The sequence below is a fragment of the Cervus elaphus genome, chromosome 21, assembly GCF_910594005.1.
Source record: "Cervus elaphus chromosome 21, mCerEla1.1, whole genome shotgun sequence".
NCBI classification, from domain to species: domain Eukaryota; kingdom Metazoa; phylum Chordata; class Mammalia; order Artiodactyla; family Cervidae; genus Cervus; species Cervus elaphus.
The window spans coordinates 77,586,675-77,612,437 of NC_057835.1; the positions used below are offsets into that span (position 1 = coordinate 77,586,675).

The window sequence follows — 25,763 nt, forward strand, 5'->3', positions numbered from 1 at the left end:
TGTCCATCCATTCACTCCTCCTTTCATCCAACAGATAATTCTCAGGCTCTAAGATCCAGACAACTGTGCTAAGCACTGGGGCCTCTGCAGTATCACAAGACAAAGTCCTTACCCTCCTAAAACCTCTTTGCCCAGAATGGTCATCACACAAACACACATCTGCACACACACACCGACTTACGTTACAGATAGAATTGACAAGTTGGCTTGTTAATTTTTAAAAATTAATTCCTGGTGCCAGAACCCGAGCCCTAAGCCGTCGCTGGACTGGAGTTTCCCTATTGCTAAACTTTCTGACTGCACCTTTTCCTGCTTGGTTCTCAGTCCTTTCCTGGGCTGGAACCCACCCGTCTATCTTCTCTGCTTGGCTTGTACGATCTCCCCGCCCAGGACAGGTCCCTGCTCCGGGGCCTTGTGTCCCAGTAAACTAATCTCACACACAGGAGCGAGAAGAGCGAATTCTTTAAGCCCAGGTTGCCTGGTGTTTTCAAGCACTTCCACTTGTAATATACTTTCAAGGGATTCAAGTGCCCTTGGGGGAATGACTTCCCTTGAACAAACGTGTTTGGAACCAACCAAATTTCACTTGAGTTGGAGTATGGTAGAAATATATGGTCATGCTTAAACATTTGATGACCAAAATATATTTCCTGAGCTTCCAAGGCTGCATTACCCGGGAATAATTTAAATACAAGGGAGAATCTGATTCCTTGTTTACGGCACACAGTCGATTCTCACCTGGCTAAAATTAGCTTTTAAATCGCTGGGTTCTACGCTGCTGCAGTGCACACCGGTCCCCAGTGAATGCACGGCTGCTCTCCCTCTTACCCTGCTGTTACCTGTGATTATCTGCCCGGCCAAGCTGTCAGATGGCTGCCATTAAATGCCTTCAAATCTAAAGGACTTAATTGACTCTCTCGTCATCTCCCAGATTCCGGATTTCATGCCTTGACTGTTTTATTTCCTTCCGTACGATTGGAACTGAGTTGCCTCCCACTGGATGGATGACTTGTGCACCTCATTCAGGATTCTGACTTTATGTCATGCCCAGATAAGCCCCAGATTAATTTCATGGCAAGAGATTTCCATACTTACCATGAGGATAGATTTTCCACTTTAAGGAGCTCTCCAAGGGACTCGAGTCTGCCAACATTGCTAAGTCAGCAAAACAGAATGGCCATCACGATTTCCCACCTGTCTATTTTGGTTTAGTCTTTGAATGTTTTGCTAATCATACGTGTTCTCAGAAGCTCAGGTGCAGAGATTCAGAATAGAATTTCCTCCAGAAACATTTTCTGATCCTTCCCCAAATCACTGCTTCTAGCTTTGTGCTTGTTTTCAGTGTGGCCACAGCTTGTTTTTCCTGCTGAAAAGTATGTGACATGAGTTACCACCCTTGTTTTCAAATAGCATTTTCCCTAATGCCGAGCACAGAGGAAACTCATTAGGGGAGCTCACTATGGTAACTCCCAAGTATCATCTGAATTCTAAGGTACGGATTCATGACCTTACATAAAGAAAGAAGTGTGACTTTAGGTATTGAAGAAGTCATTAGAAATTTTTACTGGTTGAAGTAAAATTAACTCACAGAAGATAATGGTTAATGTTAAGTCACTTTAGTTGTGTCTGACTCTTTGCGACCCCGTGGACTGTAGCCCACTCAGGCTCCTCTGTCCATGGGATTGTCCAGGCAAGAATACTGCAGTGGGTTGCCATTTCCTTCTCCAGGGGATCCTCCCGACCCAGGGATCCAACCCACATTGCCTGTGTCTCTTGCACTGTAGGCAGGTTGATTCTCTACCTGCTGAGCCGTGAGAGAAGCCTGGCTTCACATTTGGCTCTGAAAATTCTCAGAACTCTGTAAGACTCTCACCATCTTTTCTGTTGCAGATAGGTATTGATGGTTAATGCTGAACATTTGAGAAAAGGAGATAGGGTGTTCAGGATTTAAAAATAAAAACCCTTATTGCTCTACAAATGGCATTTCATTTGTCATTTTTGTCATTATTTCGCTGCCATCTAGTGACCCAAATGAAATTTTTAAATATGTTGCTGCCATCTAGTGATCAAAATGAAAATAACATGCAAATGATCTTGCCTTCTTATTTGCATTTTAAGTCTTAAGTGCTATCTTGTTGAAGTTGTTTAGCCCCTAAGTCATGTCTGACTCTTTACTACTATGTGGACTGTATCTTGCCAGGATCCTCTGTCCATGAGATTTCCCAGGCAAGTATACTGGAGAGGGTTGCCATTTCCTTTCTTCAGCAGATCTTTCCGACCCAAAGATCAAACTCATGTCTTCTGTTTGGCAGGCGGATTCTTTACCACTGAGCTACCTAGTTAGGCGTCATTTTTAAAAAATCACTAAATATTCATATACTGAATCCAAAATTCTAAAAAATAACATCTGCAGTTGTTTTTTCTTCTCATTTATTCTTTCTCTGCTAAAATAATGTATTTTGCTCAGGTCCATAGTCCATTTAATTTGATATTGAAATATTAAATAAGCAGGTTTTAGAGGAGAAACTAAAATCTAATTAATTTTATTTATGTGTGGTGTCTGATGTGGTTTTGGATCGTATGTTTACAACAATTTTATTTGCACCTATTCTTATTTGAGTAACATACTAATTTTTCATATCTATCCAAGCTTGTTTATAGTTGATCGATTTCACCCATATTTATTGAATTATATAAATGATTATAGTTAGACACTGAAATCTGCCATTTTACATGTTCTGTGTAGAATTCTTTCCATTCATCTACGTAAATATGTACCGATTGCACGTACAGAATTCTGAATCAGTGGTCCTGAATAGTTATTTACCTCTTCATAAATGTATTCTGTCTCCCCAGTAAATGGGTGGGAATTATATTTGCAGCCTTAAAAGGTAACAAGGCCCTATATTCAGTAAATTCTTATTGACGATGCTCCACTCAAAAGACTTTCAAGGTTGTCATCATCTGACTATTATAACACCCTTCCTTCAACTTAGTTTCTGCCCTTTGTTGAAGTTTTAAAATATCTGAAATGATTATATCCTCAAGAACAAGAGTTGGCAGATGTGAAATATTTTCACCACAGTAGCTCCTAGCCAAGTGGCCTCTGTAGGCTGTGTATGCCTAAAACGTCTTTGTTTGGAAGCCTGTCCGTTATCAGAAAAAAATGATCCTCCCACTGAGTACAGAGTACAAGTGTGGTTTCAAAATCTAGTGGACATTTATAGTAACTCAGCACTTTTGAGTTGCAGGCAGAAGTTGAGAGGAAGTTTTAAGTTGAGTAACAATTGTGATCATTGGCAATGACTTGGATGAGGAGTGGGGAATACATATTCTACTAGAAAGCTACGACCTAAAGCTAAAGAGATCACTTTCCAAGAAGACCTAAACTAAATGAAATGAAGAAAAAAACAGTATTAATCTTCATCCTGTGTTGTTCAAGAAGCTAAGTTGTCCTGGGTTTATCTATATCCGTGACATTCTTTATTCACCAAATATTTGCTGAGGGCTTATTAAGTGCCAGACACTGTACTAGGCAAAAAAGGGGGGAATGTCAGTGTATGAGATTCAAGTCTATGCCATCAGGGAGCTGGTGGTCTAGGGAGATACCTTTCCTTGATTAAATATTTTCCCTTAACACCGTTGCAGCTTTGTCCAGGCCATCCCTCAATAAGCGCCACTGTAGCTGGAATTAAGTCCTACGCTCCTCCACCACATAGTGTTTTTGCAGAGCTCCCAGCATTACCAACTAAGTACCCTGAGAGAATCAGCTTGTATATTACCACTAATTGATGAAAACTCCACACCTCCTAATTTCAAGGGATTTAATTAACACACCCAGTTTGTACTGACCAACCTGGGTTTCCTTCACCCAAGTGGTAATCTATTAAATAACGGTTAGCCTCCCAGGACTCTGTCACGTGACTTGATTTCCAGCTTTGCAGGACTCTCCTGACCCAATGCCATTCTCATCCCTTAGGGGAATTCAATTACTGCTGCCATTTTCAAAAGTAAGTTAACAGATTAGCCAGTGACGTGATGAGATTTCATCAAGGCTACTAACGGCAAAATTGGACTTTATGTCTAAAGATATTTCACTTTTGAAGGTCTCAAATGTATGGAGGTTTGCAGTGTCAGACAGACGTCATCTCGATGCACATTTAAAAAATAACGACATAAAGGCTACAGTCTGACTTGATCCCATGCCCCTAAGTTAGCAGCCATGGTACTGATAAGGGCCGCCTAACCTAACCAGTCCACGCTGTCAAATTTGTGGCTACACCCACCTCTTCTGGTCTGCAGTTTCCTTGGAAGGCCCCCAGGAAGTGCGTCAGCTGCTCCAAGAGGAATGCAATTTCCAGTCAAACTCAGAACGAGTCCCCTCAGTTATGAAAACAAACTCACAAAGTTCCCCCTCCACAAAAAATACAGCTTTCAAGTATCTGCATTCATGTCTTTATTAGTTTTGAAGATCAGTACAACTGTGTTTACTTCAAGTGCAGTAAACAAGTAAACTGTGTTTACTTCACTCCTGCGAGATCTAGGAATCGTTAATCCCACCCTCACAGTGGAAATATCTCAGAGACATTTTTTATGTTAAGAAGCATGCAAAGATAAAAGTAGTAAAATGAAAAATAAATGGCCCTCCTTCAGGTAAAGAAAAACATCAGGATAAAGTCAACTATCTTCGTGAAGAAAACATTCAAATAATGGGTCAAATTTTAAAAAAAATTCCTGGTCAGTGTCTTTTACGTTCATTGATAATCAAAACCAGGCAATCTCTATAGTGGTTTTAAATGTTAATAAGTGATGCTCTTCTTATTGGTTTATTTAAGTGTTAAAACACATAATCATCTCCATTCTTGATGTTCACAGTCACTTTAATTTCTGCTACAGGATCTGCAGACCCCTCTATGCCCACACGCAGAAGTACTCACTATTTCTTTAAGATGGATAATGCATCATAGGAAAAGGGTAAACGGAAGTTCTGTGAACTTTAAGATGACACAGAAATGGTGCCCAGGAGCCACTTTTTCCCTATCTTTACTCTCCTCACCCCGTTTCTTCTTCTTCTCTGAAACCTGGCTAGAAACGCCACTTTTACAGGCAAGGTGATTATCACAGGGGCCAAACGCTCTCACATCAGACCCTGGGAACAGTGGCTCTGATTTCCCGGGGATGGCATCTCTCATCTGCTCGGCTCTGTGTGGAGACACGGGGGCGGACCTGGAGAGTCAGAAGCACCGAGAGGCGGCGAGGGGCCAAGCTCCGCAGGGTCGGCTTCCTTTCCTGAAGAGGGCGAGCTGCAGCGGCCTCACTTGAAAGAGGCCTTCACGATCCTGCCCTTGATGGGCTGCGGGGGGCGCCAGTTCCTCACCAGGGGCACCGGGGGCTCGTTCTCGGCGCTGGAGTACAGGGTGCGAAGCTTGGCCATCTGCAGGCAGGAGGGGAGGGGGGCGTCACGCCACTGCCGGCCGAGCGGACGCGAGCGCGCTACAGAGATCGCGGGCTTTCCGAACGCGCCGCCCGCAAAACCGGTCTCCGGTGCTCCGTCCCGAGTTACTGGTTGCTAGTTCCCAAGTAAGAACAACCTCTTTTTGGTTTAAAAAAAAAAACAAACAAACCTTTTTCTTCCTCTTGTAGAGGATCACTAGGCCCTGTGGTTAAAACCTTTTCATCTGGAATTCTGAAACAATTATCTTAATCTGATGAATCGGCCTGAAATCTATCCCTTATATAAGAGTAGAAGACGGTGTCAGTGCAAGTAATAAGCTCAACTGGCCTTCACTGCAGAAGTTAATGGAGCCAATTTGCATGAACTATAATTTACACGAAGGGAAGCCTAAACAGAGAGACCAAAGGCATTGGAAAGCTGACAGAGGGGAGGTGGACTGTCAGATGCTACCCTCGGCTGTGTGGTCAGGGGCAAATTACTAACCTTTCCGAGCATCGGCCTCCTTAGCAGTAAAACTGAGGAACTAGTCGTGTCCGACTCTTGCAACCCATGGACTGTAGCCCACTAGGCACCTCTGTCCCTGTAACTTTCCAGGCAAGAATGCTGGAGTGGGTTGCCATTCCCTTTCCCAGGGATTCTCCCGGCCCAGGGATCGAACCCGGGTCTCCTGCGTGGCAGGCAGAGTCCTCGCATTCTGAGCCACCAGGTAAGCGTACACCTCAGGAGGATGTTCAATCTCTTCCCATCCTTTCCCCAAGGCTGTATTTACCATCCCATCTGCTAAACAGTCCTCAGTGTTTGGGGTTCTCCAAATTAGCAAGGACGATGAGACGGTCGGATGGCATCACCAACTCGATGGACGTGAGTTTGAGTGAGCTCTGGGAGTTGCTGATGGACAGGGAGACCTGGCCTGCTGCGGTCCACAGGATCACAAAGAGTCGGACACGACTGAGCGACTGAACTGAACTGAACTCATATGGATCTGAGCCCTTAAGTGTTTCCAGGGCACATGCTCAGGCATTGTTCAGCACCACAACCATCTTTAACTGTTTTGCATTTTAGCCTGGTACCCTCTGGAAGCTGAGTTTTAGAAAGTTAAACAGGCTGATGGTAACTAACCAGGGCAAACTAGGAAAGCTCCAGCGGTAGAGATTGGGTAAGCATCTATTTAGCAGCTTTATATTTTCAGAGACTTCCACACACACACTGTCTACCCTTCGGCCTTTCCTGGTGGCTCAGCGGGTAAAGAATCTACCTGCAATGCAGGAGACCTGGGTTCCATCCCTGGGTCGGGAAGATCCCCTGGAGAAGGGAAAGGCTACCCACTCCAGGATTCTGGCCTGGAGAATCCCATGGTCAGAGGAGCCTGGCGGGTTACCGTCCATGGGGTCCCAAAGAGCCAGACCGGACTGAGCGCCTTTCACACACACAGGCGGACCCCCAGCCCCGCGCCCCCGCGGGCGCTCACCTGGTCGGAGCTGACCGTGATGGGCTCCTTGAGCAGCAGCCACACGATGCACTCCTCGCAGGGCGGCGTGGTGAAGGAGCCGTGGTAGGTCCAGTAGTCCCGGCAGGCGGGGAACAGGCACGACGGGTCGAAGTTGTTGAAGGGCGCCTCCTTGCCCTGCGAGAGAGCGGGGGTGAGCAGGCGCGCATCTCAGCTTGGGGAGGAGGGCAACAGAGAAACAAGCTTGGGAGCAAATCCGTGTCTTTTAGAAATAAAAGGTGTGGGGGATGGGGGGAGCAGGTGTGCATGACACGACTTTGGCACAGTCATTGTAATGTTCTATTCCTTATCCACTGTCTGTAGAACTATAAATCTACCGTTTCTCAAGAAAAAGGACAAACTCATTCTAAACTAACAGAAATATTTCATAGATATTAGTGCTCTGGTTCCTGATGATACAAAACAGGCTTCTATTTTCATAAAATGTCATCCTCAGAATACTTTATGTAGTGGTAAAACTAAAAGTGATTGACTAGAACAGTCTCAAAGAATTAAGTGAGTCTGTTAAGTAGAAGAATTTACTATTAAGATTTAAAATATACAGGTGCAATCCAGGAGAGGAAGGGAAACACTAGGACCCAAACATTTAGTACCTCTGCAAGTGTGTAAGAGTGTGTGTGTGTGTATGTGTGTGTTGGGCAGGGAAACACCATTCAACTTCTCTCTCAAACATTTCATTAAAAATGTAATTATCTGACAGGTTGACTATGAGGATTAAACAAGCTTAAGTATGTGAAACTGTTCTAAAACCAACAAACCATAAAAATATACAAACAAACATAACAGCATTTGCTTTTATATGCCTGCCTAGCATATTCATCGAACAATTTACTAACAGATTTTGGGTGAAAGAAGCACACTTGAAAAATGTAAAAAGAAAAAATTGACATAACCTGGTTTTATGTTCTAAGAGGGAAGATGATACTTTTTACCTTCGTCTTAATTTTGTCCAGGGCATCAAGGAGCAGCTGGAACTCGCCTTTCTCACGTCCTATCTGTAAAAATAAGAAAGAGAGAGAGAGAAAACTAACGATTATATTTTTCTCTTCTCCATAATTTAGGGTTGTCTTAAAAGCTGATTTTAATCCATCCATCTACAACCAGTGTTTCTAAATCTGCCAGAATATATTGCATGAAGCAAAAACATAAGTTTATCCCTCCCCCAAAATTTTAGAGTATGTATTTTCTGAACTAAATTTGGACTCTGGGTCTCTGAAATACAAAACCACAAAATTACATGTTGATTTACATCTATGTCCTTGACCTTCTCTGTGAAGTCATTCTGCTTTTCTTTTTAATATAATTGTAGCTAAGAGGACTCAATGTACGCAAAACTAAACCTGTTGTCTTTCTGCTCAGACCCACTCCACTTCCTATAGTGGTGTGTTCAAGCACTGAAAAGGACCCAGTGAATTCAGAACATAAAACAAACTAGGTCATTCAAAAAGAAAGAAGCCAGATTTTCACCTCTGGCTTAAAATCTAGATCATGTTACCACTAAATTCATGTGTTAATGACACTAAGTCCTCTCTAAACCAAGGCTGGCTCAACAACACACACATTCCATGTGCTATCTTAGCCTGGGATCATGTGAGCGGTGGCCGCCCTCAGCTGAGAGGATGTTCAGCCAGGGACCTGGCAGCGCAGTGGTTCCCAACACTGGCTTTTCTGGTTTCCACTGCAATTGACGTGGAGCAGCCGGAAAGGGGAATGAATAAGGCTGCCCTTGCCTTCACTGCCGCTGAAATAAGCTCCTTCAAAGGCTCCATCCCCACTGCCCCAGCACACACACACACACACACACACACACACACACACCCTGCACCTTGAGAAAATCTAGAAGGGCTAGGGGGACCAAAGTAGCAAAAGGTACTCTTTTAAGAGAGAACAAAACCTTTTGAGCTGATCTTATCGGAAATATCTTGATTAGTTGAATGAATCCTGAACTTCATTCCTCTCTCCCCTATAAATAAAATGAAGTGAAACCTAAGCATTGATAAGGAACTAAACTTTGAAAAAAATATGCACTCGGTTTTTACCTTACCTTCAGAAAAACACCAACCACAGCTACTCCATCGGGATGCTTCAGAGCACTTGCAAAACTGTTATACTTTGAATTCCAGTGAACCAAATGAAGCTGAAACCATAGAACAGAGGTTAGGAGGTACAAGCCTAAAATAAGGAAATAAGTGTGAAATTATTCACAATAAACCCAACAATTTTACAGTCTAGGATTGCTGAACACTCTCATAGAAGTTAACAGAATTCTAAAAGTTAACATGGAATATTTTGGCAAGACTTTTGATGGTTCAAATAAAAAGTTATGACAGGTAGAATTGGTGAAAACCAAACTGTCACTAAATCAATTCATAATATTATGTTACCTTTGTATAATATTAGTCCTCTTTCTGACCAAATCAAACACAGAGCTATAAACAGGAATCTGCTAACACTTTAAAGACACAATTAACTGGAAAGTAGGAGATGAAAAACAAGGGGACAAATTCTTTGATTTTTTTCATGCCTCTCTCAGCAACAAGTGCTCTAGAACCAGTTGGTAACCTTATCTTAATAAGGTTAAGGTGCTTACATATGCACCAGTTAAATTAGTCAAAATTTCCACATTGAGTTATACCATGTGTATGCCAAGAGAATGCCAAGAGAATACCATAGCTCATGGCAGTTTAAAAATACTGTCTTCAGGAACAAAACTGTGTGATAATCCCATGTGTCAAGACCAAACTGCAGGCCTTGGTCCTATTGGGAAGGAATATACTACATTTCCCCCCTTTTTCGGGAAAAGACGTCTGAAAGGCATTCTCAATTGGTTTATCCTGTCATTGGCTGTCTGGATGGCCTGCAGAGAAGCAGAATGGTCACAGGGAAGTACTCTGGGTCTCTCACAGTTCAGTTGAGCTGTTTTGTTAAGTTGAGTTAAGCTGTCTTATGATTCTGCCTGAGAGAGTGTCCACAAATGGCTCCAAGGTTCCTGGCTACCCTGTTGACCAGAGCCTGCCTCTGGAAGGGTCTGGCAGTGCAAATGGAATTATCCTCACCTCCAGGGCATGCGTCGCCCCTTATAGGCTTGGCTTTATACAGAGAGCATGCGGGAGGCTTGTCTTATTTCCTTGTAATATGATGCCTTGATCTGAGCTACAAATCATGCGCTTCCTTTAATGGGTTCTCGGGAACAGAGTATATAGTATCTGCTCATTTTAAATTGTGTGTATCTGTAGCTAGCTAGCTCTCTGCGTGCATAAGTCCACATGTACATATAAAATCACACGTATACCTATACCGACGCACCCCCTTCCTTAAGAGACTAGAGCCTTGGGCATCAGCTAGCATTGCTAAGTGCTATTTTTAAAGCACCACACTCTCATAAAAGAGGAGGCTTAGGGCACTGGGCAGGATGATGAAGCCAATCAGCATGAAGCAGAGCACCAGTCTAGCACCATGGGCTGTGTGACTTTGTTACGTAACCTTCTGGCACCTCAGTTTCCTCACCTTGTAGCCCACCCCATAGCATGCCGAGAGGATTACATGGGTTAATACCTGCAGGCACCTAATAGGCATTGACTCCCCTTCTCTTTTCGGTTCCATTCAGAGCCCTGGTTTTATAAAATTGTTATTATTAAACAGCTATCCACTTTCTAAATATAACCTTGCAAGTCTTCAGGCGTGTGACTAACTCACCTCCACCCTCTTCACTGTCTAACCCAGACTGTCTGGCAGCTTCAGTTTATGCTAAAACTCCTGCAGCTCTTTTCATAACTACGGGCTTGAAGGACATGCAGTGGATGCTCTTCCGTCGTTATCTTTCAGCTCAGTTCTCGCTGGGTGAGATGCAGAGCGGGTCCCGGCAGGTCCTCTTACCTCTGCTGCGTACTTGACTCCATCCACGCTGTGCTCCGAGCCGTGATCGTCCGAGGAGCCCCAGTGGAGGTGGAACTGGCGGAGCCGGTAGGGCGCAGTGAGAGGACCACCTCTCAGCACTGCGAGCCAGAGAAGCTAGGTCAGCAGGGAGCTCGAACTTCTCTGACACAGCCCTGCTTTAAACAGCTACCTTAGAGCCAAAGCTTGCTGGGCTGGGCTGGCGGCGGCATTCCCGAGCACACTGGTCTCTGTCTCACAAAGTGAAGCCTTGGGGTGTGTCAAAATAAATCCTTTCTCTTCTCTGTCTTTCTGATTTTGTCTGCTTGTTTTGTGATTTTTACATGTCAATTTCACATGCATGAAAATAAAATTAAGCCAGCAGATGGCCAATGAAAACAACTAAACCCTAAAATCAAAATCAAAATTTGTTGTGGGCCGCACTGGGGAGAACAGGACAGTTGAGAGCTGGGCAGACTCAGGTTCCAATCCCAACCCCACCCCTTGCGAGTTGTGCGGTCTCAGGCAAGTTGCTAAACTTCTCTGAACCCGTTTCTGCATCTTGCCAAAGGTGATAATGATACTAACCTTTCAGAGCTGCTGTGAGGATTAAATGAGATTAAGGACTTTAAACTGCTCATCACAGTGCCTGGCATAGTCATCACTGAGCAAATGTGAATTCTTTCTCTGGGTCTTGCCTCCAACCACACTTTTCTTCAAGACTACAGACAAGAGCTCACACCCACAGCTAATTCAGACTGCGTTTATTCAAATGAGATGGAATGGAAAACTCTGAGGTTTCCCAGGGAATCAGTCAATGTTGACCCTTACACGAGACGATTCTCCGTAGTATGAATGTGAGTTTGCTGTCTAAATATCTCAGCTTGGCACTTAACTCGCTTTCACTTCATTCAGCCTGGAGAGTGATTTAGAAGTTCAAATATTTTCTAAAGGATATTGGAAACTATACAGAAGCCCTAAAATCAGAATTTACCAATGTAAGCTAAATCAAAATGGAATTCAGAGGATAGCTATTCTAGAAAAGATAGATCAACTGTTGGTGTTAAAATGGCAGACTAGAAGTCATAGGATAGGTCTAAACTGATAGAACGAGACTAGCATGAGCTTGGTCACATAGGAATGAGTGTTTTAATTGCATTTTTTCTGTCTGATTAATTGTTCTTTGCACTTTCACCATCCACTAGGAACAGTTATAATTCAGTTATATGAGTTCAGTTTATTAGGATGAATCATATGAAAGTGTCAATATTCAATCATATTTGCTTACAAAAAGGCTTCTTCATGTGATTCAACCTAAGAGATCCTGTTTAATTTTATTACTTATCCTTCAGAATGGAACCTGATTTAAATGGAGGAAAAAATAACAGATACCAATGAGATAATTATTTAAAGAATATACATTTCTATGATATTCCTTACCTGGAACCTGCTAGTAGGTAGAAATTATCACTTTTACTCTTTAATTACAGGATCACTGAGAATATTCATTCATGTACATCAGTAAGGATAATTTTAACTTTTTTACAAATGTGGTTATAGGAAAAAATATATTGTATATCAAGTACCAAAATGCTAAAGGTAGATTCTTAGCTCATTCACAGAAAATAAAGTACTTCTAATTAGCCTTCTTTTAGTTCACTGATTTGCTTAATGGTTATAGATGAAATAGACTTTTTTTTAAACATGCAACTTTCCATTTTCAGTTCAGTTCTGTTCAGCTCAGTTCAGTCACTCAGTGGCATCCAACTCTTTGCAGCCCCATGGACAAATACAAACCAAAACTCAAGGAGAAATTGTCAGTCCTCAAAAACCCTTACCAAAGTGATTAGTCAGGCGAGCCCCACCGAAGGCCCGTCTTCTTGCTCATACCATGGGTCTGCTCTCTCCCCGGGATTGGCCCCACCCACACCCCAGGAGAAGAGAGTACCTACTTGTTCCTTGCCATTTCTTACTCTGTAGGACGGAACCTATGCCACACCTGGAAATGGGAGCCTTGCTCTCCACGATGCCATTAGGATGCAAACCCCCCTCAAGCATAGACCATCAGAGCCCAAAGAACACTCCTTTGGACCCATTACCATCACCTCCCTACTAAGCTTCATTTCAGGGGAACACTGCCAACTTTTAGCTTGGGCATGGGGCCATTTTGGAACAGCCAGGGTGACCGGGGTTAAAGAGTAAGACATTCTACTTCACTGTATAAATATAATCCTTCAGACGAGAGCAAAGTCAAATGTGTATCATCTCCATTTTCAGATAAGAAGTGCCCCCTTGTCCCACCGATTCTGTTGCTGTGACAAATCACATTTTTCCAATACAGCCATTGAAAATGTCCTTGTATCTCTACCTAGGTGTCATACTTACTTGACCTGTCGTAAGTATCATCAAACACAACCCTGCAGGTCTTCCCATTATTCAGGATGGTCTTGGCAGAACCTGGGTCATAGGATGCTGTCCATGGCTTCAGGGAAGGGTCGTGGTTGATCTCTTTAGTGTTCAGCTCAATGGGCGACTGGTTCTCTCCCTTGGCAATCGGGTAAAGTTCGTGCCAATGGTCAGGACCTAGGAAATCAAATTGAGGGGATTCATTTGTCTGGTGGTGCAATCAAAGTCCTCTCTCTAAGTGACTAAACCAGCCAAATACACGGAGGCTGGACAGTGATTATGAAAAGCTCTTGGATAGCAGATTGGGCAACACAAGGCTTGTTGGTAAAGACCCGTTCATAGTTCGTTAATAGTGTACCTGTAAGGCTATCTTTAACTCTGTGTATTTACCCAAAGCGTCCCTGTATTGGCTCAGATACAGCCTGAAAGACTTATTTTTGAAGTGAAGTTCATCGCATGTTTCACCAATGCCCTCTCCTGTCACAGAGCTGGAATCAAACAGCACTGACGCGGAGTGGGTTTCAGAGCATCTCCGTATCCCTTTCCCCACGGGGAGGCAGAAGCTGCAGGCAGAGCAGGCTCAGAGAGGTGAAGAAGAGCTTGCCCAGCCAGTCTCCGCGAGAGGGGGACCCCCAGAAGCGGCGCTGGGTGGGTGGGCTTCTCCGTCAGAGGCACTGAGATCTGGGCACATCACCAGTTCCTGCAGTGGGCATACCAGCGGCTCCAGGAGAGGGCGAGATGAACGCGATCAAGGTGAGCCGGGCCGTGCGGGGCCCTAGGGAAAGGCCCGGGGTGGGCTGGGGGGGAGCGCCCCCGACCTCGCGCCCCGCGGGCCGCCGGACACTCACCGTTGTGGTCGGCGTAGCCCCACTCCTTGGCCATGGCGGTGCGCGGCGCTGCCTCCGCTCCCGCCGTGCGCGGCCCGCTGGCGCCCCTTTTATGCCGGGCCCCTCATTCTTGCATGGCCTTATTAGGTCAGCGAGGGTGGGGCGGGGGGCTAAAGAGACCAGGGCGGTGCTCGGGAGGCGGGCTGGGGGAAGCCAATGAATTCCGCGGGCTGGACAGCTGTCGGGATGGGGGGAGACGGGCCCCCGCCCCCTGGCCCTGGAAGGGGGGCTCCCTCCCGGGTCCCAAAGAGCCAGGCCCCCCCACCCCAGAGCCGAAGTGCAGAGGCCGGCGCTCTCGGCCCCCCTCCTCCAATCATCCCCCCGCCCCGCCACTTTTGGGGGGGGCGCGGTCGTTGCGCTTCGCCTCCAAACTGAAAGCTGCGCCCCGCTGGCTGGCGCTTGCAGCCTCGCTTGGTGGTTGCTTTCAGCGCAGGCTGCCTGTCTGGCTGGCGGGCTGCGGTCTCTGGATGCTTCTGCGGGTTGATTTCACTCCAGCGATCCGGTTACCGTGGCTGGAAAGAACACGTTTGCCTGACCCATGTTTGACTCCTTCGCAGGCAACTTGCAAAATCCTAGGCGCAAAGGATGGGAAGAAGCAGGCAGGAGGGCAGGTTCTCTCAACTCCGTTATCCTTAAGAGAGAGATGCTGCCAGGTCCCCGGAACCAGACGTTTCTTGACCTCGCGGGTCCCCTCCGTCTGCACGACGCCGAGGGCTGGGTCTCGGGGATCTAGTTGAGGACTGGACCCAGGTTACTGCGGAGCAGGAGCCTGGTTCTGATCTACAGACTCCGTGAGCTGTACCTCTGCTCACGAAAAGTCCAGAACATTCCGGAGTGTTGGAGGGCCAGGAACATAAGGGAGTCATATTGTTTAAAATGTATGACCTCATTTGCCAAGACATAGTGAAAGATTGGGAGAAAAGAGCGGGAAAGTTTTCCAGAATTGCTTTGTATTTTTTTTTCTCCCCTTCCCAAATTGTTTTATAGCAGGATGACCCATGCAGAAAGAGAATAGAACTTGTATACACAGTGTGCCCATGTCAAAGACGTATTTTTAAATATCTGGTTGTAGTTCACATTGAAGAAGCAGAGTAGTACTTAAAATTTTAAGAATACATTGTAAAAAAATTTTTTTTGGGGTTCCAAGTCAATATTAATTTTATTCTTTAAAAAAAGACAGCAAGAAGAGATAAACCTATTTTCAGTGCTGTCTTGAACAGGATTGTAAGATAACACTTTTTAAATTTCTTTGACTTTTATTGATGTTAGGATTTTGTGTTTGGGGATTACAAAACTTGAAAAGGAAATATCTTATCATGGTAAAGATAGCTCACGCCTAAGGCATGTGGAATGACTGACCACACTCATAACCTGGACGCCAGGGGAGTCACTCCCCCCGCGTATTTTTGTGCCCAGGGATTATTTGATCCACACAATAGCGGCGCTGAATCAAGAACTGACATGGTTTGGAAAATCCAGGCAAACAGCAATGCAAGTGCTCTTAGGCTCTGAGCTCCATTATGTCAGTGTTGGATTAGAAAGGCTACTGAGTTGGCATATCTGGGCCAGTTTTCTGCTTTAATGTGATTAGTTATGTGCTGCTGCAGTTTGTAGTTAATGGAGGTTATATTCTGCATAATTATCTGTATTAGTAAACTATGATCCTGTTCCAATTCATTAAATTGTTTCCATTTATCTTTTTCTGTTATATGTGGTTAGAAGATTGGTAACTAGGTTTCGAGTCATTTGATATAGCAATGATACAGATAAAGTTTTCAATAAACTATACCAAGCAAGACCAACAGTATTGCTTTGTTGGGATTGGAATTCATCATACTGTTACCATTTCTGCACAGGAAGTTTTAAAATGGGTTTTCATTAATTAAAAACTTTAGAAGACTGTACACAGCACATCAATAGCAAGCACTTGCACAGTAGCACAAATTTTCACATAAACACTAGTTAGAATTTGCAAAGTGAAATATTTAATCATTTTGGGTTTGTGGTCTTGAAAACTGCTGACTGGTTTTTCATTGCACTTTCTTATGCGAGTGAAGCAAAACTGGAACTTCAAGACAGTTTTTAGACCATAATATGTTTTTCAAAAGCCCCAAATTAATCATCTGCGTTTTGACTTATTTACTCCAGCATATTTGTCCACAGATTTCAAAATTCTCTATCCATAAAGCAAACAGAGAATTCTAAATTGTGTCCAAGATGCTGAGATTTCTGGAGCTGGCTTTTAAAAAAGAAGATTGTTAGGGTATACACCAAGGAGAAAAGAATGCCAGAAAAAGAGCCGCAAATTATCGCTGAGCATGAGCACAGTACTGAAAAGCTGGTGTACTGGGCGGTCAGGAGGATGAGTGTGTTCATGCAGAGAACAGAGGAGGCGGGCACAGAGTAACCAAGGAAGATAATTTGGGTCAGCAGAATTACTGGGGGTTGGGAGTGTCTGGATGCAGAAGTTTCAACTAGGTGGTATACTAAAATGATAAACTTGAGGGCTCTAAGGTGATCCAGTTTAAACCTATTTTTAGTCTTGATTTAGCATTTTATTTTGCAGGATGCTAGGTAGTATAAATCTTCTGCAAGTTGATAGCCATTTGGTGTTTCTAGTGCATCAGAAACCAAAAAACAAAGATGATAAATTGCCTATTTATTCATGTCTAAATGAAACTGTGAGTCGCTCAGTCATGTCTGACTCCTTGTGATCCATGGAGTGTGGCCCCCAGGCTTCTCTGTCCATGGGATTCTCCAGGCAAGAATACTGAAGTGGGTTGCCATTCTCTTCTCCAGGGGATCTTCCTGACCCAGGGATTGAACCTGGGTCTCCCGCATTGCAGGCAGACTCTTTACCATCTGAGCCACCAGGGGATCCCCATCCTGCCTTTTGTGTGTGTCATGTAGACACACACATCAGACCAACAGACATCGCAAAGGATGCGCTCGGCTGGTAGAAGATAAAATTAACACCCACCGCATTCACCTTCTCCTTGGACTATTTTGAGCTGCCTGATCTAATGGACTCTTCATGCAGTGGGAATCACAGTAAACCTTTGTAAATATATGTGACCAATCATGAGCAAAATGTATTAATCTAACAAAAGTAACTGAAACTCTGAGCACTGTGATAAGAATTACAAAGATTCTTATTCCTACAAGTTTTAAACAGTTCTTTGGTATATTATTTGATGAGTGAGTTTTTAGGAATAAAATACAACCTCGTCTAAATGACATTCAGAGTCTTCAGAAGTCTATCCCACCTGTTTTTCCATTTTATCCCCAGCTTACCTTCCAAATTCACCCACCACCCTCTGCTTCAGTCACAGAGTGTCCTTCACTCTTACCTTAACACAATTTTTTTTCCCCACCTCCGAACCTTTTCACACACTATTATCTTTGACTCCATTATCCTTTCTATCATCTATACCTGATAAGCTAAGCTGTTTATAGTCACAGTTCCACAGACTGTATAGTGAGTGTCTATGTAAGATTTTATGCTGAAAAGACATTGGTTTAGCTTTAAGGTCAACCTACCTTCTTTTCCTCTCTGCTGCCATTTTAACTCAAGGCCAAGCCACTGGTAGAATTGCACCTGTTGTTTGTATTATTTTTATTGGGTGGGGTTTGTTTCCAAAACAACGTACATACTTGCTTGCTTTCCTGAGAAAAATCAATCATCAGCCTCACTTCTCTGAAACCTAGCAAAACCCCAGGTCCACTTCTGGCTCTTCCTGTAAAGCCTTGCTAGCCTAGGCTGGTCAGAGAGCTTCTCAGAATAGTAGTAATGGCCTGGCATGCAACACTTGAGTATTAGCACCCAAAAAAGTGATACAAGTGCAAAAACTTGAAAACTAACATTTCATGTTTGCAACTATTCTCACTTTAAACAGTTGACTGAATAACTCTAAGAGCTATGGAGTTTCCACGCAGGAAAGAAATTCAGTGTCATTTGTTTTTTTATTGTAAAGCACACACCTGCCTTTGTTGTTGTTCAGTCCCCGAGTCCTGCCTGACTCTTCATGACCCCATGAACTGCGGCACGCCAGGCTTCCACATCCTTCATCATCTCCCAGAGTTTGCCCAAGTTCATGTACATTGAATCAGAGATGCCATCCAACCATCTCCTCCTCTGTTGCCCGCTTCTCCTTTTGCCTTCAATCCTTCCCAGCGTCAGTGTCTTTTCCAATGAGTCAGTTCTTCACATCAGGTGGCCAAAGGATTGCAGTTTCAGCTTCAGCATCAGTCCCTCCAAAGAGTATTCAGGACTGATTTCCTTTAGGATGGACTGATTGGATCTCTTCACTGTCCAAGGGACTCTCAAGAGTCTTCTCCAACACCACAGTGTCATTTTCTTTTTCTTCATTGTAAAGCACAAACCTGCCTTTAGGTATGCCCAGCATCATGGCATTTAAAGGTATTAAGAGACATTAGCGATTGCTTTTCATCACATTTCTGAATAACAGAGCAGAAAAATATCTGCATTAATTGTTTGAATATTGTAGCCTTTTAATATTATTGAGTAATATTTTCCCTAAATTGGATAATCAAGGCTAATAGGAATCTTTGAATTAGTGTCACATACCACACAGCTGTCTTTTCATATATATTCCAAGCAATAAAATTTAAATAATGTATTCTTAAAATATTTTATGTTGATATAATTGCAGAATTTCTTGTACGTTTGCACTTCAGTTCAGTTCAGTCGCTCAGTCATGTCCGACTCTTTGCAACCCCATGAATTGCAGCACGCCAGGCCTCCCTGTCCATCACAAACTCTCGGAATTTACTCAAACTCATGTCCATCGAGTCAGTGATGCCATCCAGCCATCTCATCCTCTATCATCCCCTTCTCCTCCTGCCCCCAATCCCTCCCAGCATCAGGGTCTTTTCCAATGAGTCAACTCTTCGCATGAGGTGGCCAAAGTATTGGATGTTCAGCTTCAGCATCAGTCCTTCCAATGAACACCCAGGACTGATCTCCTTTAGGATGGACTGGTTGGATCTCCTTGCAGTCCAAGGGACTCTCAAGAGTCTTCTCCAACACCACAGTTCAAAAGCATCAATTTTTCAGCACTCAGCTTTCTTCACTGTCCAACTCTCACATCCATACATGACCACTGGAAAAACCATAGCCTTGACCAGATGGACTTTTGTTGGCAAAGTAATGTCTCTGCTTTTTAATATGCTATCTGGGTTGGTCATAACTTTCCTTCCAAGGAGTAAGTACCTTTTGCACTTTATTGAGGTATAATTGACAAATAAAATTATAAGTTATTTAAACTATCTATTGCAATGATTTAGTGCATGTATACATTGTGGAGATCTCTAGACTTTCCCATTCTGTTGTTTTCCTCTATTTCTTTGCATTGATCACTGAGGAAGGCTTTCTTATCTCTCCTTGCTATTCTTTGGAACTCTGCATTCAAATGGGAATATCTTTCCTTTCTCCTTTGCTTTTCGCTTCTCTTCTTTTCTCAGCTATTTGTAAGGCCTCCTCAGACATACATTTTGCCTTTTTGCATTTCTTTTTCTTAGGGATGGTCTTGCTCCCTGTCTCCTGTACAATGTCACAAACCTCTGTCCATAGTTCTTCAGGCACTCTGTCTATCAGACCTAATCACCAGAATCTATTTGTATAATCCACTGTATAATCATAAGGGATTTTATTTAGGTCATACCTGAATGGTCTAGTGGTTTTCCCTACTTTCTTCAATTTAAGTCTGAATTTGGCAACAAGGAATTCATGATCTGAGTCACAGTCAGCTCCTGGTCTTGTTTTTGCTGACTGTGTAGAGCTTCTCCATCTTTGGTTGCAAAGAATATAATCAATCTGATTTCAGTGTTGACCATCTGTGATGTCCATGTGTAGAGTCTTCTCTTGTGTTGTTGGAAGAGGGTGTTTGCTATGACCAGTGCGTTCTCTTGGCAGAACTCTGTTAGCCTTTGCCCTGCTTCATTCCGTACTCCAAGGCCAAATTTGCCTGTTACTCCAGGTGTTTCTTGACTTCCTACTTTTGCATTCCAGTCCCCTATAATGAAAAGGACATCTTTTTTGGGTGTTAGTTCTAGAAGGCCTTGTAGGTCTTCATAGAACCATTCAACTTCAGTTTCTTCAGCATTACTGGTTGGGGCATAGACCAAGAATGCTCAAACTACCTCACAACTGCACTCATCTCACATGCTACCAAAGTAATGCTCAAAATTCTCCAAGCCAGGCTTCAACAGTGCATGAACTATGAACTTCCAGATGTTCAAACTGGATTTAGAAAAGGCAGAAGAACCAGAGATCAAATTGCCAACATCCATTGAATCATCAAAAAGCCAGAGAGTTCCAGAAAAGTGTCTACTGCTTTATTGATTACACCAAAGCCTTTGATTGTGTGGATCACAATAAGCTGTGAAAAATTCTTCAAGAGATGGGAATACCAGACCACCTGACCTGCCTCTTGAGAAATCTGTATGCAGGTCAGGAAGCAACAGTTAGAACTGGACATGGAACAACAGACTGGTTCCAAATTGGGAAAGGAGTACATCGAGGCTGTATTTTGTCACCCTGCTTATTTAACTTCTATGCAGAGTACATCATGAGAAATGCTGGGCTGGATGAAGCACAAACTGGAATCAAGATTGCTGGGAGAAATATCAATAACCTCAGATATGCAGATGACACCACCCTTATGGGAGAAAGTGAAGAAGAACTAAAGAGCCTCTTGATGAAAGTGAAAGAGGAAAGTGAAAAGGTTGGCTTAAAACTCAACATTCAGAAAACTAAGATCATGGCATTTGGTCCCATCACTTCATGGCAAATAGATGGGGAAACAGTGGCTGACTTTATTTTTGGGGTCTCCAAAATCACTGCAGATTGGGACTGCAACCATTAAATTAAAAGACACTTGCTCCTTGGGAGAAAAGTTATGACCAACCTAGACAGCATATTAAAAAGCAGAGACATTATTTGGCCAACAAATGTCCGTCTAGTCAAGGCTATGGTTTTTCCAGTAGTCATGTGTGGATGTGAGAGTTTGACTCTAAAGAAAGCTGAGTGCCAAAGAATTGATTCTTTTGAACTGTGGTGTTGGAGAAGACTCTCAAGAATCCATTGGACTGCAAGGAGAGCCAACCAGTCCATCCTAAAGGAAATCAGTCCTAAATATTCACTGGAAGGACTGATGCTGAAGCTGAAACTCCAATACTTTGGCCACCTGATGCGAAGAGCTGACTCATTTGAAAAGACCCTGATGCTGGGAAAGATTGAGGGCAGGAGGAGAAGAGGACGACAGAGGATGAGATGGTTGGGTGGTATCACCAACTCAATGGACATGGGTTTGGGTAAACTCTGGAAGCTGGTAATGGACAGAGAGGCCTGGCATGCTGCAGTCCATGGGGTTGCAAAGAGTCGGACATGACTGAGCGACTGAACTGAGCTGATAGATTGTGAAAAGATTCCTTCCATTTAGTTTATTAACACATCCATTACCTTGCCTATTTATCTTTTTCTATATGCAAGAACATTTAGTTCTCTCTTAGCAAATTTCAGTTATACAACTGCTATTAACCCTAGTCACCTCATTATGCATTAAATCCCTCAGATTTTATCCATATTATAGCTAAATTTTATTACCCTTTATTAACCTCTTCCTATTTCCAATTTTCAATATTTTAAAGCTAAAAATTCCTTGTATAAAAATAAATTAATATCTTCCTTTCCTCCATTGTAGATGCTATTGATCCTAAGATAAATTATAAATTTATGTCCTGCTAAGAAAAAATGCTGTCAATTAAGGCATCATACACAACTTTTAAAAAATTCCTTCAATAATGTCTCATACACTAAGATATTAATTTTATCTGTTGTCTTTAGAAAAGGTTATTTGAGCATCATTTTGATGCTAAGTGAGAAGGACGATCTTGTCATGTAGTGAATGTAATTTCTGATACATTCATAGCTATGTATCTCACGTTTCTCCACGTGATAGAAAATTCACTTGATAGCATTAATTTGGAGGTATAAATGAGCTGCTTTTGGAGTTGATAAGACCGTTAAACTTCATGGGGAAACCCAGATTCTAGTCTCAAGTCTCATCCTTAACTATGTGTGTAACCTTGCAAAGTTGCCTAACATCCCAAGTAATGTTTTCTCATACATGTAACTGAAAAGGGTAACTGGGAATGTCCCTTCATCTTTGCATATCTGTGATCACTGAATATCACATACAGCATTTGAATTCTCTAAGTTGAGAGGCCTTAATATTTGGAGGAATTAATGCTTCTCAGGTCATAAGGCTCTAATTGTGCACTAAAAACTATGTGATGCTTTTATCATTGAAACAAGAAAAAAAAAAATAACAGCAGAAAATCTAATTTTCATTCAGATATGGCTTTACAGTATTGTTTGTTATTCTGTTTTACTCAATCTAATATATCCTCTTGATGTGTAATGATATGGGGAACATTAATTATTCTCTGTGACATAATACTGATTTTTCTTATAAATTACAATCAGCTGAAATCCCTGACATACAGTTTGGTTTCTGGTATTCTAATAACTTGAAACAAGTATGAAATGTTTTTAAAGATTTTTCTTAATGTGGACCATTTTTAAAGTCTTGACTGAATTTGCTACAATATTGTTTTATGTTTTGTTTGTTTTTGGCCATGAGGCATGTGGCATCTTATCTCCCTGACCAGGGATTGAACCCTCACCTCCTGCATTGGAAGGCAGAATCTTAACCATTGGACCGCCAGGGAAGTCCTAAAACCAGTGTGAAAGTCTGAGGTTAATCTTCTCAAACCAGAAATTTCTTTAGTTGACCACTGTCATTGTAAAGAAAAATGCAACTATGGACACAAAAGCTACGTTGTCTTCAAGGCAGTTGTAGTGTATGCTCATGCATATGAAATGCAGAATTAGTAAAGTCCACTTGGAGCTGCACTGAACTATTGTTTTTCTATTGTGCTCTGTTACATAACTTCCCTGCCTTTAGCAGAGGAGTGTTTAGGGTAGAATTTTAATGTATCCTTTGTGAAATGCTAGCTCACCATATCCCTAAGAAAAAAGTGTAGTATTCTCTTTCTATGACCTTGAAAAGCATAGTGCAATATAAATAGCTAATCAAATGAAACCCTGTACAACTAAAAATGTTGCAAGAGATCAACATAAATATTTATGTCTAAAACAAATGGTTTTCTTACATGCTAGAATAAATATTTTCCTGGAGCCAATTGAACGTGTAGCTAGAATGGAAACTTTTAGAATTAAAGTTCCATATCAGAATTGTCTTTAGTAAAATATGCTTTTCCTCATACATCATAAATATCATGTGAATTCCAAATACTTTAAGGGATTTATATTTAACACTAAAAACTTCTTTTGTAAGAGCCCATATATTTAACCTTTAAAAAATTCTTTTTTAAGATCCAATATACTTAACCTTGGGGCTTCCCTCATAGATCAGTCAGTAAAGAATCTGCCTGAAATGCAGGAGACCAGGTTTCTATTCCTGGGTCAGGAAGAGCCCCTGGAGAAGGCAATGGCAACCCACTCCAGTATTGTGGCCTAGAGAATCCCATGGACAGAGGAGCCTGGCAGGCTACAGTCTATGGAGTCGCAAGAATCGGACACGACTTAGCGGCTAAACCACCACCACACTTAACCTTGAAATATACTTAACTACATAATAGAAGCCAGAGTTAGTCTTTACAGCTTAACTTTTCAGAATGTCCTGCTGAAAATAGAATATAACTGAATGAAAAGTACTTGTATGGTGTGTAAAAGCAACAATATGGAAGAGTCAAAACTTCTTTTTCAGGGCAGTGAAGGCATATTACATCTCACTCTTCAGACCAGAGAACCGAATCACTGTTAGCTGGCATTTATGAATGTCAACAGCATGGAAAAATTGGAAAGCATATCCACAGTTTAGGCCAAGAAAGTTCCAACTTGGACTTGATGTATAAGGAGAAGAGACAAGAGCCAGTGGGAAAGTGGTGAGTCGGATGAGGAATAACGTCAGCAGAGATCAAGAGTGTCCTACTCCGGCTTGGAGATCTATCCCGCGGCTCCCAGTTAATCCCTCGTTAAACTCTGATGTGCCACTGACAGTAACGCTTAGCACACTTTATCCCTCTCTACTGTCAGAGCTTGAATCCTCAAGGGTCTCCATTCTGACCAGATTTGGGGTTTCCAATTTCACCCACAATTCATCATCATTTATTATTGACCTTAAAGACATTCCTCTTTGCAGAGGGTGTCAAGGACAGGGTAGAGAAGAAAAACTTCACTCAGAGGAACCTCCATTCCAATGAGATGGATGGGCCTTGCCGTCCCCCATGGGCAGAAGCACAAACAGAAATCCCTTGCTCACAGCCAGACTGATGCACACGGCCCTTCCAAAATAAACAGGGCGAGATGCTTTGCTTGGCAATCGCTGTGTTCGGACTCACAATTACTTTTCTAAGGTATTCTTTCTCCACACAGGGATCAGAACTGAGCCTGGGAGGAACAGCTGGTCAGATCTTTTCATCTTTGGCCTAAGTCACCAACTTCCCACATTGATATTTGATTGAGAGGATGACTAATGAGCATTGCTGTCCAGGGTTCAGTACTCGGATTGCAGCCAGCAACGTTGCCTAGTCTGGGACGGGGTGATAAGAGACATACATGGCAACCTAGCATGTCTGATATCGCACAAACTTTCTCCTTGCCATGGTTTAAAAGTGGCATGAGCCCAAAACTGACTTTTAAGAAATGAATCTATCAGTGCTGATTCAGAAACAATCATTTCTTCACACTTTCACATTGCCAAAATGTTGTTACTAAAATCTACGTTGATTTTCCTTAAGGTACATTATCTAAGGAAATAAAGAAGTTTCTTTCTTCGGCTGTGATAACTTAGAGCTGTTCATTATTATTTGCTTTGTAAAGAATTTTATTGCTCTTTTAACAAGAACAGGGCTAAAATCCGGAAATATAAGTATTGAATTGCATGGAAAATATAAGTTGTAATCATTTATTTCAGAAATTTGATATTCTTTGACTTGAGCATATATCTTCAATTTAGAATTTGCTACAGATAAAGATAAATGATATGTCACAAATCTTAGTGCAAATCCTGTCTCTCAGAAATGGTTTCTTTGCCAACAGACAGAAACTTCTGAGGTCGTCACATTTCATTTCATAGTTTTCAAGTTAATACAGTGCAAAAATGTGTTTATTTTAGTCAATGACTGGCCCAACACTGTCCTCCAGCCTATAATACAAGTGACTAATCACAGCAACTATTACTTCTGAGGTTCCTCTTAGTATATTAAAAGTGTTAGTTGCGTAGTCATGTTTGACTCTCCAACACCATGAACTGTATATAGCCTGCCAGGTTCCTCTGTCCATGGGATTCTCCAGGCAGAATACTGGAGTGGGTATTCCTTCCCTTCCCCAGGATATCTTCCCCACCCAGGGATCAAACCCAGGTCTCCTGCATTGCAGGCAGATTCTTTACCGTCTCAGCCACCAGGGAAGGCCATTAGTACATTGGACATACCCAATTCAGTGAATTCCAAATGGAATAATATTTTATCAAAATCCAATAAGTTTTTAATACAGACCTAAAGAATGTAGTTGAAAGAATGTCAC

At 42.6% G+C, this 25,763-nt stretch overlaps 1 protein-coding gene and 1 long non-coding RNA gene across 2 annotated transcripts; one reads left to right on the top strand and one right to left on the bottom strand.

Moving 5' to 3' along the window:
• Positions 1-4,439: 4,439 nt before the first annotated feature.
• Positions 4,440-14,244, bottom strand: CA3 (carbonic anhydrase 3). The gene is made up of 7 exons (XM_043879302.1): positions 14,090-14,244; positions 13,221-13,418; positions 10,839-10,957; positions 9,007-9,099; positions 7,895-7,957; positions 6,924-7,079; positions 4,440-5,434 (listed from the first exon to the last, which is right to left on the bottom strand). Exons 1-7 carry the CDS (start codon positions 14,121-14,123, stop codon positions 5,315-5,317), a joined length of 783 nt encoding a protein of 260 aa, XP_043735237.1. The 5' UTR covers positions 14,124-14,244; the 3' UTR covers positions 4,440-5,314.
• LOC122679051 lies at positions 13,771-25,171 on the top strand. The gene is made up of 3 exons (XR_006336323.1): positions 13,771-13,994; positions 23,944-24,121; positions 24,612-25,171. It is a non-coding gene; the product is annotated as an uncharacterized LOC122679051 (long non-coding RNA).
• Positions 25,172-25,763: the final 592 nt, after the last annotated feature.

Coding starts and splice junctions, on each gene's coding strand:
- CA3 (XM_043879302.1), bottom strand. CDS start 14,123: ATGGCCAAGGAGTGGGGCTACGCCGACCACAACG. Junction 9,100..10,838: donor GAGTCAAGTACGCAGCAGAG/GTAAGAGGACCT, acceptor CTATGGTTTCAG/CTTCATTTGGTTCACTGGAA. Junction 5,435..6,923: donor TCACGGTCAGCTCCGACCAG/GTGAGCGCCCGC, acceptor TCCTGCCTGCAG/ATGGCCAAGCTTCGCACCCT.